The sequence below is a fragment of the Danio rerio genome, chromosome 9 (genome assembly GCF_049306965.1).
Source record: "Danio rerio strain Tuebingen ecotype United States chromosome 9, GRCz12tu, whole genome shotgun sequence".
NCBI lineage: Eukaryota > Metazoa > Chordata > Actinopteri > Cypriniformes > Danionidae > Danio > Danio rerio.
The window spans coordinates 13471887-13484935 of record NC_133184.1 but is presented as its reverse complement, the minus strand read 5'-3'; the positions used below and the strand labels follow the sequence as shown (position 1 = coordinate 13484935).

Sequence of the window (13049 nt, the reverse complement as noted above, 5' to 3'; positions counted from 1 at the left end):
CGAGCTGCTATTTCACTACTAGGGAGAAATGCTGTAAATCTCCATCTCTGCCTCTCTCTCTCTCTCTCTCTCTCTCTCTCTCTCTCTCTCTCACTTTGAACATTTGACCCGCTGGCGTGTTTGTGAGGTAACTTTCTTTACTCATGGGTGTTAAAGCGATACTTGTGAATCCAGACACAAGGGAATTTATTTGCTCTAAATGCTCATGTTGTCTTCTGTGCATGTGTTGAATTTTGTTTTACATTCTAAAAGAGTGTTTTCTTTGAGCAGGTAAAATAAGGGTAAAGTTCATATATCTGACTGCTTGTATTAAAAGACAAAATTGTATTACAAATAGTATATAAATATTAATATAATTATAGATTTTAATTAAAAAAAATAGTGTTGTGAAGAAACAATCTAATTATATATGGAAAGTATTGTCAATGCACACTTGATGCACCGAGATATCGAATTTAACCAAATTAATGGCATTTTAATTGTAATCGAACCTAACCGCAAGATCAGTGTAGCGTCACAACCCTACTAAAGAATGTTAAAAACCTGCCGCCATTGACTTTCATACTATTTTTTTGTTCCAACTACGGGTGTCAATGGTTTCCTAAATGCTTCTTTATTCAACAGAATAAAGAAATTCAGAAAAGATTAGAACCGTTTATTTTTTGGAGTAAACTATACCTTCAATTACAATAGTCATTACATAAATAGAGTAACTAGTTAACCAACCTACTCAACGTTATCTTAACCCATGTTACCTTATACAGCCCAGTACTTTATTACACAAGTACACTGTAAATATATGTTCAGTTGTAACGAGGAGCCTGACACGGAGGGATCCATTTGCAGTATATTTATTAGACACAGTTGAATCACAATCATACAACACGCACTTGCGTGCGAACTCCCATCAGTAGTATTCAGAATGGGTCTAAGGGCTGGCGGCTGGCAGTCAAGGAGTGATATAGCAGACATGGATCAGTGGCAGGCGTCGCAGTTCAGAGTTCGAGAGTCGATATCAGGCGTGGTTCAGGGCAGGCAGCGAGGATCAGAGTCAAAGTACAAGCAAGGTTCGGGGCAGGCAGAAGGCAACTCAGAGTCGGAAACAGTCCAGGTAATAAACGGGAGATCAGGCAAGGATATAATGCTCAGAAATGTTAGCCAGGGCAGAACAAGACTTCGCACTGGACTGGAGTGTGTGTGCTGCTTAAATGTGTGAGCGTGGGTCATTAAGTGGATGTGCTGCAGGTGTGCAAGCTTGTCAGTGTAAGTGGATGATGTAATGTTCAGAAGTCCGGTGATGGTGGCCTCTGCTGGTCAGCGAGGGGAGTGACTGGGACCGAGTCGGTGACATCAGTACACATACTGTAAAACAAAGTGGCTTTCTTAAAAGGTCAATTAGGATGAATTCTAAAAACAAAACGTCTTTAATCACAATAACACTAGCTATGTTTTCATCCAAAAATGTGAATTATATTTATGCGCAAAACTGGAATATATCATAAAAGATGTGCGAATAAAGCAGCGTTTCCCCGAGTCAAAGAGAATAAAATCGTCACTTCCTGATTAACTGGCACCAAAGTTCAACAGTAAAATGGAATGTACTTGTGAATCTTTTCTTTATTTAATAAATGGTTTTCACCTCAGAAGATGATGCAGATACACAATGACAATGAACTCTTGGTGGCGTTTGAAGCCATGAGACACAGAATGCAGAGGCTATTGACAGTTCTGGAGGTAAATATTAATATAATAACACTATTACTGAAATGGTTACAGTGTTTTAGAATGACCAAATCAACATTTTAGATGTTTTGCAATGTGCTCAGCCTGCGGCTTTGTCCATACACACACATTTTTATCATCACATGTTCTCTTATGACAAAATCACATGACTTTTTTTAATGAGCATACTGGAATTTGTTCAGTAAAAGTGTTTCTATAGCAGTTTATGCACATATTTTCTTATAGAACAAACATTTATCCTACTCAGTTTTGTGCATATGAATTTTTTATTTGCAATTTCAAAATTCATGTGCATCTTGGCGTTTCCATCAACTGATTTTCCAAAAAGCGCATTAAAATAGGTGGATGGAAACGTAGCTAATGTGTAATTAGTAGGTGTTAGTATAATTAGTGTTAGTAATTAGTATAATGTTCATGCCAAGGTCATACATTTCTGGAAACATCACTCAGATTGACTGCTCTGGATCTAAAGGTTTAATGACGAAGTGTAAATAGCATTACATCCTGAAAAAAACGTCAAAACAGAGCAGTCCTCTGAATGTATGAGTTAACACGCGCGTCCATGAGCGAGTGCTGCATGAAACGCTTCATTATCTGTCAAACTTCTTCAGTTAAGAGGCCCAGATCTCCTACAAATGAACCATTGTGCAGATCAGCCCCGAAGTTCCTCCTGATCTGGGACGTATGTCAGTCCACAGTAAATCTCCCACAATTTTACTGCCCAGAAAAGTTGAAACTCAGGTTCAGGTCAGGGTGACAGACTCGGCAGGCGGTATTAGCTTACCAGGTCTGATTGGCGTACCTTTAACTCTCCTGGCCGGAGACGTAACCCCATCCTAAAGGCAAGTAGGTGAAATGTGGTGTGTTCATTTTACATTTGACTCCGTAATCTTTCACTGAGGGCTTTAGCTGCACCTGGGCCGAGCAGATAACACTGCCTTCAGTCCGCAAAACACACACACACACATATATGCGGTCAGTCCTCAAGGTGTCTTCAATTTCCACACATTCCAGGTCAATCAAACGAGCGATTTACCCCATAATGTGCCGTCTGACCTCTGTGAGACGTGAGCCGCAAATCTTAATAAAGAGGTCCTGGGGGATTTTGCATAAGCACACAGTCTATAATCTATCCAATTCCAGAGCAGCACAATCTGCTAATGCTCCACAGCCCTTGACCAGTGCCTCATTATATGGCCATTAATTCAATGACTCTAGTGACGTTTACACTTGTGTGTTTTCGTTTTCTTCAACTCTGGTGTTTCCACTATGTTTTGGAAAAGATCTCCATTCTCTGAAAATGCATGTTAGACACTAAACGTAGCTACAAATTTACATTTAGTCATTTAGCAGGCAATTTTGTCCAAAGTGACCTTCAATTGAGGAGACATTCAGTGATTCACCAATATGAGGTGATACACATGAGAAGTGCTAATTATACAGAGGAAATTCAATTATAAAGCTGAAAAAAGTTGCTTTAAAGAGGTGGTCCACAGTGTATTTTAAAGGCTTGGTTTTCTTTAGAAGATGCAAAGCAATGTGTGCTCATGCTACACTTTACACATATATCTTTGATTCTATACAGCTACTTAGCTAACATGAAAACGACTGTCATATTTCCTAGTTCCTCTGTAAGGTCCGCTTCAATGCAAATGAAAATGTCCCTTACCTCGAAACTCTGTGCATTATAAGAAAAAGAAAACACAATGCAGTCGGAAGTGTAACATGCATTCATAATGTGTTTTTGCGCAGTGACGCTACTTTGACAAAGTGAGGATGTCGTTCTTTTGTCCCGCATGGATGCTATGAGGATAAACAAGAGACCAAGACCTTGAGAATGGTGAGAATAAATGAATGACAGCTTCTAAAAGTGTCTGAGAGACATCCCATTTTAGCCCAGTAGGCCTATCTTCTGTTTTATTTGCTAATGGATGCTAATTTTATTAACAATAAATATAACGCATTTAATTATACATTATTTGTATTACTTTATACTACCTATCTGTCTGATAAGCTTTTTATATTAATGGACAATGCACAGATACTGATGTGTCACAAAGTTTTAAACTAAATTATTTGAATCAACCAAGCTTAGCTTACAATGTTTGCAATGTTTACATTGCTCTACTTACATTAAATATAAATCCCAAACATCAGAAATGACAACAGTTAGTTAAGATTCAATTAGTGTCAATTTTAATGTTATTGATTAAAGCACTTACTCAACAGATTTCATTTATTCATTTTCCTTCTTCTTTTCCCCTGGTTTATCACAATGGAATGAACTTACCTGACAGATTTATATATATTTAATTTTAGGTGTTTTATGTAATGTGTTTTGTGTTGGGTAAAATAATTAGCATCTTTAGTGTTTTGTCCCAATATGTTGATTTAGAAGTTTTTGCAAAATAAAAACAAAAAACAAACAAAATAAAAAAAGGAGACGTGGCTTTATGTAGCTGCTTTTGAAAGAAAAGAAAATCTACCTTGTTAAAAGACAAAGAATTGTCTGAAGTTACATTTTTGAAATAAGGTAGTTTATTTACCAGCCAATAACCTTTTCATTACATATAAAATGAAACTTCTGAACCTAATCAGAGGAGCCTGATAGAAAATGCTCATTTACAAGAAAAGAGGTCTGATGAATTTAGAGGATTTTGCATCTGAACTCTTCATTTATGTAATACAGCACACACACAAAGAAATCTGAACATTGGGTGAAGTCAGTTTAAAAATCTTTCTTTTTTATGACATACTAGAGTCAAACTGTTTTGTTTAGTTTTTTTAGGGTTTTTTCTTAGGGGTTTGGGGAATTCATTTATCACACCGTAATTCAAAAAAATACTGAAGGCAGCAAAAAAATAAATAAATAAATAGTATAAAACATTGTATATAATCAAGCAAATTATATATGAATATATCCCTTAGTGAAAACCTGAATAAACCTTTGAAGTTTGGTGTATATATTATTTATAAGGCTCTGTGTGCAGGAGGAAAAAAATATCTTTTGAGAAAACAAACATATAAAACAGACTTTATATATTGTAATTGAAATCTTCATTAATTAATTTTCTTTTCAACTTAGTCCCTTTGTTAATTTATGGTCGCCACAGCGGAATGAACCACCAACACATCTAGCATATTTTTTACAGCCGATGCCCTTCCAGCTGCAACTCATCACTGGGAAATACCCATAAACTCTCATTCAGACACATACACTATGGACAATTTGATATTACCCAATTCACCTGTACCACATGTCTTAGGACTTGTGAGGGAAACCAGAGCACCCGGAGGAAACCCATGCGAACACGAGTAGAACATAGGTGCTATAGAAATGCCAATGGACCCAGCTGAGGCTCAAACCAGCAACCTTCTGAGGCAACAGTACTACCTACTGCGCCACTGCGTCACCCCATAATTGAAATCTACAGACACAAATTAATACATTTTGTTAAAAGACACACATAAACGTGTTTTTGCTAAATGTTCTTTCTATTAGACTGAAAAACACATAAAGCCAAAAATCTAAAGCCTAACATGACTGAAAACATACCGAAGCTAAAAGTAGTTACACAATGTCTTCTTTACCTCTCTTTCGATGCTATATACATGTCACAAAATACACTGTTAGAAAAAAAATCGTTAAAAAAAGGTCAAAGACTGGCAGCTACGGCTGCCAAACAAAAACCATAAAATTACGGTAAAATGTCTTTGTTAAAATAAAGTGCAAAAAATAATAAATCTACAGATACTTTCATTAAAATGTTTACAGAAAAACACTGTTATTTTACAGACTTTTCCTAGATTATTACGATCAAATCCATTCAATAAAGGTATACACTAAGAGTTTTACAAAGAAACACTGTTATTATACAGACTTCTCCTAGATTAATATGATCAAACATCATCAATAAAGTGCCTGCTCTAAAAGTTCAAGAGAAAACAGTGTTATTTAAAAGAATTTTCCCTAAATCATTACGATTAAACACCTTTAATAACATGCCAAGACATGCTCATGATCGTAATTTAACAGTTTTATTTTGGTTTAAAAAATTTTGGGAAAAAACAACAAACGAGAAACAATTGATTAAAATTCTCACAACTTTAAAATTACAGTTGTTGCATTTTATTGAATAGTGTTTATGTAAAACATGCAGAGATTTAAGTTATAAAGAATGATTCAGTTACAGATCTTAAATGAAATAACTGTAACATGAAGGGGACGCTGACAAAAGAGTGCAGATCTAAAGGCAAGCAACAGTCAACACAGGGGCAAACAGATGTAACATTTTGCAGGGAATCCGGAATCATGGTCAAATAACAGGCAAATGGTCAGTCCCGGCAGCAAACAACATAAACAATTAACAAACAAAGCAAGGCAAAAGAAGAGAAACACGTCATAATGTTCAAAGTAGCAGTATAACAAGACTTTTAAAGCTTTTAAAGTGCATTTAATCAGTTCATAACGATCCTCCGACTGTGTGTGTGCAATCAGTGGAATCTGAAACAGGTGTATGTGAGCACTCTTAGTGTGTTACTTTATTAAATGGATTTGATCGTAATAATCTAGGAAAAGTCTGTAAAATAACAGTGTTTCTCTGTAAACTTTTTTTTATGAAAATATCTGTAGATTTATTATTTTTTGCACATTTTTTCAACAAAGAAATTTTACCGTAATCTTATGGTTTTTGTTTGGCAGCTGTAGCTGCCAGTCATTTGACCTTTTTTTTACGATTTTTTATTTTTTTTACAAAGCAAGTAATTACAATTTATTACTTTAATTTTACGTAATTTTAACTGTACTTAAAAAACAGGAAAGAACTGTAAATAATATGTCATTTTTTTGTAAAAAAAAAAAAAACAGACAAATTTCTGTAATTTGTCATTACTTATAGTACATAAAATAACAGTCAAGCTGTTAATTTACATATTACGTTTGTAGTTTTAGAATTTAAAATAACAGAAAAAATACTGTATAAATAATACTGTAATTTCCCTGTATAAAAAACACAAATGTCAGTAATTTGTCTTTAATACTAAAGTACCTAAAATGAAAGTCAAACGGTTAATTTAGAGAGATTGGTTGTCATGTTACTAAGTTTTGAATATAATGTGAAATGAAAAAAAAATTACAGTAAAAAATTTAAGGATATTTTCTGTAAAATTAGTTTTTTTTTTTTTACAGTGTATTTAAAGACAATCTGCGCAAGGTTAAATACAATCTATGAAAGAAGTATCTTCCATTCTTCATGCACTTCAGCTTTTAGTTGGTCAATGGCATAATCTGTTTCAGTTGCCTCAAAATAACAATGTGCCAACAAAGTACACTTAACACACCTCATTTTCAGACCAACACGCCCATGGGTGCAGAAATGGGTGCAAATGCATATACATGACCCAAAATGTAAAAATGATACTTGCTCCCAACTTAAACAAGCAAAAAACACTTGCATCATGCCTGACGTTGCATTGCGCTGGGTGTATGATAGGGCTCAAAGTCTTTAAATTATGATAACCAGAAGTGGATCGTTCAATTCATAACTTCAAACCACTCTTTTTAACAGTAATGCTTCCAGCTGATAAGGTTTTTTCAGAATGAAATTGTCTAAACGAAAGTGGTTCAAGCTCCAAATGTAGAAAATCTAAAATAGTAGAACAACCTTTGCAAGTGGGCTAACTCAAAATCATAAGCGATGATACAAAAATAGATCAAACATTTTTTAAGTAATGACGTAATAAATAAATATGAAAATAGTAAATATGACTTCAGACATTCAAATCTTAATTCCAAAATCTAAGTAGAAGCTTTGAATGTAAATATGATGTGACAAAAATTCTATCTTGTATGAATGGTCAGAATGACTGCTTTGTCCATTTTAGTCATATGGATTCTGGTAATACCAGTGTTAAAAAACGAAAACTCCGCTGGATAAATGTAGCCTTTCTCTGCACTCTGTGAAATCAGCAAGATGAAAAGAATCAGGTGTGCATTTTGAGTGTGAAAGGTAAACTCCATGGTGGTTTAATTTTCACAATGTCCAGCAACCCGCATGAATCATCAGAGGAGGAAAAGAGAAACTTCAATGACACGGAATAAAACTGCAGCAGAATTTGATTGAAATGTCTCTCTGTCGGGGCAGATGTGGCCTGGTCCAGGTGATGAGAGCTGAATGTAGTAATCAGTGTGTTTACTTCACATGCATGAGGGTTTGGACAGGGATTTGGAGGGGATCCAGGGAGAGGGGTGTTCGGTGTGGGTGGTCTGAGTGAGTCTCCATCCGTCACGTTCAGCTCTAGCTCAGTGTAAACAACACAGGTGTGCTGAATAACACCACAGTCATCTTCCGAAAAAAAGACCAGCACAATTCAGATGATTCATGCGCAATTACACACATAACAACAGCATTGTTGTTGGCTGGAAGGAAATTTAAATGAAAAATTTTATTAAATGTTTATAAGTAATAAAATAATATAAAGTAAAAACTACAGACCAGTGTTATTGTTTAGTTTATTTTTTTATGTAATTTCTGTAGTTTAATAAGAAAAAAAATATTTTATTTTTATAGACAGTTGAATTTAAGTCTGTTCAATTACATTTTCTGTTATGTTTTGTTCAAAATAAGACTTTCAATGTTTTAGTAATAAAATTCTTTGTCATTTCTTATTTTTAAAATGTTTTTTTACGTTTGTTTGTTTGTTTTTTACAATTATCTTCATGTTTTCATATTTATTTTCATAAGTTTAAAGAAAAATTTTAATTGGCTACCAGCTAAAATAAAATTAGCATTAGTTATAAACATATATAGTTAATGGTTTGATTTTTAGTTTTGATTTACTTAAAGTAAAATAGACAAAAATAATTAAATGAAACATTCACAGCACAAAAGCAAAATAACTATTTAACCTTTTTTACACATAGGTTACACTTTACCACAGGTTACCACATACAGTTAAAGTCAGAATTATTAGTCCACCTTTGATTTTTTTTTCTTTTTTAAATATTTTCCAAATTATGTTGAACAGAGCAATGACATTTTCACAGTATGTCTGATAATATTTTTTCTTCTGAAGAAAGTCTTATTTGTTTTATTTTGGCTAGAATAAAAGCAGTTTTCAAAAAAAAAAAAAACATTTACGGGTCAAATTGGGCTGTGGGAGAAAACGAAACACCTGGAGGAAAGCCACGCCAACGCGGGGAGAACATGCAAACTCCAAACAGAAATGCCAAATGCCCCAGACGGGACTCGAACCAGTGACCTTCTTGCTGTAAGGAGACAGTGCTAACCATTGAGCCACCTACCTCCCCTAAATATAATTTATATAAATATTATTAATTACTAATACTTATAAGAGATAACATTTTTAATTTTAGCATGATTTAAGATTTAAAAACAAAGTATTTTTTGTCCCTCTTTAGACTCTTTAAGGTAACTGATTTGGAAGCATTTAAGTCTGGCACCTGGTTTCGCTTTATTATTGTTAAATGCTCAGCCCAGGAGATCAAAACATCTCACTTCTCTTCTATTCCTTTGAATCCATTGCAAGGCATTACATCCAAAAAGAAGTCCAGCGTGACTGAGCTCTGCATTCAAGTTGTGTGTGTGTGTGTGTGTGTGTGTGTGTGTGTGTGTGTGTGTGTGTGTGTGTGTGTGTGTGTGTGTGTGTGTGTGTGTGTGTGTGTGTGTGTGTGTGTGTGTGTGTGCGTGTGTGTGTGTGTACAGAAACCCATCCTGCTAATACAGACAAATGACCTTGAAAATAAGTGAACATCATGTCTGAGTGGCTTCAAAAGAGATAATGTGGAAAACCTCCATGTTTGCAGAGGCCTGGATAATCATGAAGATGTGAAAATCAAACATGTGTGCTGCTCTTTACATTTGCTTCTTTGTTTCTTTTAGACAAAGGCCGGATCTCTTTCTGAGGTAAAGCACCCCTTGTTGCCAGCCGCTAAACCTGCAATACAAACCATCCACATCCATCACAGACCTGCAGACAAGTGCTGCAACTCCAGCCTGGTGAAAGGTGAGGGTCTACAAATAAATACTTGTACCTACTGTTCTACTATTGTTTAAAAGTTTGGGGTAATATTTGTTTGTTTATTCATTTATAAAGTCAATGCTTTAATTGGGGAAATGTAAAAGTCCTGTCATAACAAATTATTGACTCAGTTTGAATGCATAGTACTGTACAAAAGTTTGGTGTAAGATGGATTGATTAAATGATTAGTGTCTTCCTTTGTTTATTTATTAATTTTACAATATTGTTTATGTTACAATTTAAGTTAGTTTTACTTTAAATTAGGAAAATAAAAAATGTCGTTATAATAAATTTTTAATTGTGTGTTATTGTATACAACTGGTCAAAATCTTGGTTCCCCTTCGGTTGGGGAACTTCAGTGCCATGAATGGGAGGATTCGGATCAGAAGCCGCTTATCTGGAGAGTATTGAACGGGCCAATGAATGAAATTAATTGGCAGCGTAAGCTTGCGCAGGTGTGCGACATCTGCAATCATCTCAGCATATAAGCACACCTGAAGCCAGCAGACGCCATCCTTTTCGCTTCAGATCCTTTCTGAGTGAGTCGATGAGGGTTCCTCTTGCTGATCAGCACTTCAGAGCGAACGAGTGTGTCTCCCGGTCCAGAGTGGGTCTTCGCGGTGTCAGACGGTCGAGCTGGGTTACTCCCTTGCCTGCGGTTCTTTGGGTCCGGTCCTCCAGAGCGGTGCGTATAGTTGCAACTTTCCTAAAAGAGCAACACAGTCGTGCAGCACGTCCTTTTCAGGATGGCGCTCCGACTGTGCGTTTCTGGATGCGGGGGTTTCCTGTCTCCGGATGATGGACACGATCACTGCATTGCATGTTTGGGGGTCCAGCATGTTAATGCGGTGCTCGCGGGCGGTTCATGTCGTCATTGCGATGCCATGACCGTTGCACAGCTAAGATCGCGGCTAACTTTCGCAAGAGAGCGAGCCACCCCAGTTGCCTCCTGTTCTAAAAAAGCAGCGGGCGCTCGGGCAGATCTGAGGGTTTCAGCGGGAGCTAATCCGCCGCCCACGGGCTCGCGGACCTCTCGCTCCTCACGGCGCTCCATCCAAGCTTCGGGTGGTGAGAGTGATCCGTCTAACCAGATGGTAGCTCTCACACTCGCTGACACCGGAGATCAGATGTCCTCCGCGGCATCGGAGGGTGGGCTTTCACTGTCTGACGAAGATCCGGACCCGCTCGCCCCCTCCGGGCAGGTGAGCGCTGTCAAATCGGATCCTGAAGCGGACATGTTAGCCGTGCTTTCCCGGGCTGCTTCGGCCGTGGGGTTGGAGATGGTTTATCCCCCAGCTCCGCGGCCGGACCGACTAGATGGGTGCTACGTAGAGGACCAGAAGGCGAAGCCTTCGAAGCCTCTCGTCCCCTTCTTCCCGGAAGTGCACAGTAAGCTCACGCAGTCCTGGAGGGCACCTTTCTCTGCCCGTGCTGCGAGTGCCTCCGCCCTCACCGCCCTTGACGGCGGAGCTGCCAGGGGGTATGAGGCGATCCCGTCAGTGGAGCGCGCTATCGCGGTCAATCTTTGTCCGCGCGGCGCCTCTACGTGGCGGGGTTTGCCCCGCCTCCCGTCCAAAGCCTGTAGGTTGTCTGCCTCCCTCGGAGCCAGAGCTTATAAGGCTGCGGGCCAGGCTGCTTCTGCTTTGCACGCGATGGCCACCTACCAGCGCTACCAAGCGCAGGCGCTGGCCGAGCTGCACGAGGGCGGGTCCAACCCAAGCTTATTACATGAGCTGCGCACCGCGACCGACTATGCTCTTCGGACTACTAAGTCCGCCGCGTGTGCGCTGGGGAGGACGATGTCCACACTTGTGGTTCAGGAACGCCACCTCTGGCTAAACCTGGCCGATATGCGCGACGTTGACAAAGTTCGCTTTCTTGATTCGCCCATATCCCAGGCTGGCCTGTTCGGCGACACCGTCGGTGAATTCACCCAGGAATTCAAGGCGGTGAAAGAGCAGTCGGATGCGATGGGCAATGTCATCTATCGGCGTGGCCGTAAGCCCGCTCCGCCCGCCGAGCCATCCACCTCCGCTGTTCCTCGCCGAGGGCGCCCGCCAACGAGTGCTGCCCCGCCCCCGCCTGCGCCTCCGGCCAAGCGGGCGCGGCGTTCACCTCGAAAGCAGGCAGCCCCTCCTGCCCAGGGCGCCGTTAAGTCCGGTAAACGGACCGCGAAGCGTCCCTGAGACAGGCCATCCGGAGAAGAGGAAACTTGCTCTTTCCCCGCTGGAGGGCGGGGCCCCGATTACAACGGTACTTTTCAGTGCCACCAAAACATCAGTAAAAGAGCACTTTTCCCCTTCCCCGGATGTGACTGCACGAGTTCTGCCAGTCCGGGACGCGCTGCCTTCCGGCTCGCAGACTCTACGTGCTTCGCCAGTGGCTCACGAGCGCTGGGGGGACGGTCTCCCTTCCCTCAGCCCTCCAGCCCCCTCTCCGGAGTCAGGGTGCGGAGCCAGAGCGAATCGCTCTCCTCCAGCTTTTCCGCGGGACCCTCGTGCTTCCCGGATCAGCACACCCACTCCGCGCTGCCCCACCGCTGGTACGTCAGCGATTGTAGCGATGACTCCATTAGCGAGGGCTCTGCCTGCCTGGTTAGCGCGGGCCAGCCCCTCGCGGTGGCTCATACGCACAATCAGACTCGGTTACGCGATTCAGTTCGCGAAACGGCCCCCCAAGTTTACGGGCGTGTATTTCTCCAGGGTCAACCCCCTGTCCGCCCCTGTCTTGCGAGAGGAGATTGCTGCCCTCCTGGCGAAGGGTGCAATCGAGCCGGTTCCTCCAGCCGAGATGGAGAGTGGGTTTTACAGCCCATACTTCATCGTACCCAAAAAGAGCGGTGGGTCACGGCCAATCCTAGATCTGCGCGTTTTGAACCGCTGTCTGCACAAGCTGCCGTTCAGAATGCTCACGCAGAGGCGCATTCTCCAATGCGTTCGTCCTCGGGATTGGTTTGCAGCCATAGACCTGAAGGACGCGTATTTCCATGTCTCCATTCTTCCACGCCACCGCCAATTTCTGCGGTTTGCGTTCGAGGGTCGAGCGTGGCAGTACAAGGTCCTCCCCTTCGGGCTCTCTCTGTCTCCGCGGGTCTTCACCAAACTCGCGGAGGGTGCCCTAGCGCCCCTTCGGCTCGCGGGCATTCGCATACTCAATTATCTCGACGACTGGCTGATTTTAGCCCACTCGCGGGAGCAATTGATTATGCACAGGGACGAGGTGCTTCGGCATCTCCGCCTACTGGGGCTTCAGGTCAACCGAGAAAA

At 40.4% G+C, this 13049-nt stretch overlaps 1 protein-coding gene across 4 annotated transcripts in view; it reads left to right on the top strand.

The window, feature by feature from the left end:
- The window catches only part of zmp:0000000979, a 90322-nt gene that overhangs the window by 4834 nt on the left and 72439 nt on the right, over positions 1 to 13049 (top strand). For all 4 annotated transcript variants that reach the window (XM_068223562.2, XM_068223561.2, XM_021478851.3 and 1 more), the window contains exon 4: positions 9645 to 9768. In XM_068223562.2, coding sequence (XP_068079663.1) covers positions 9645 to 9768 — 124 coding nt within the window. The remainder of the gene's footprint in view (positions 1 to 9644; positions 9769 to 13049) is intronic.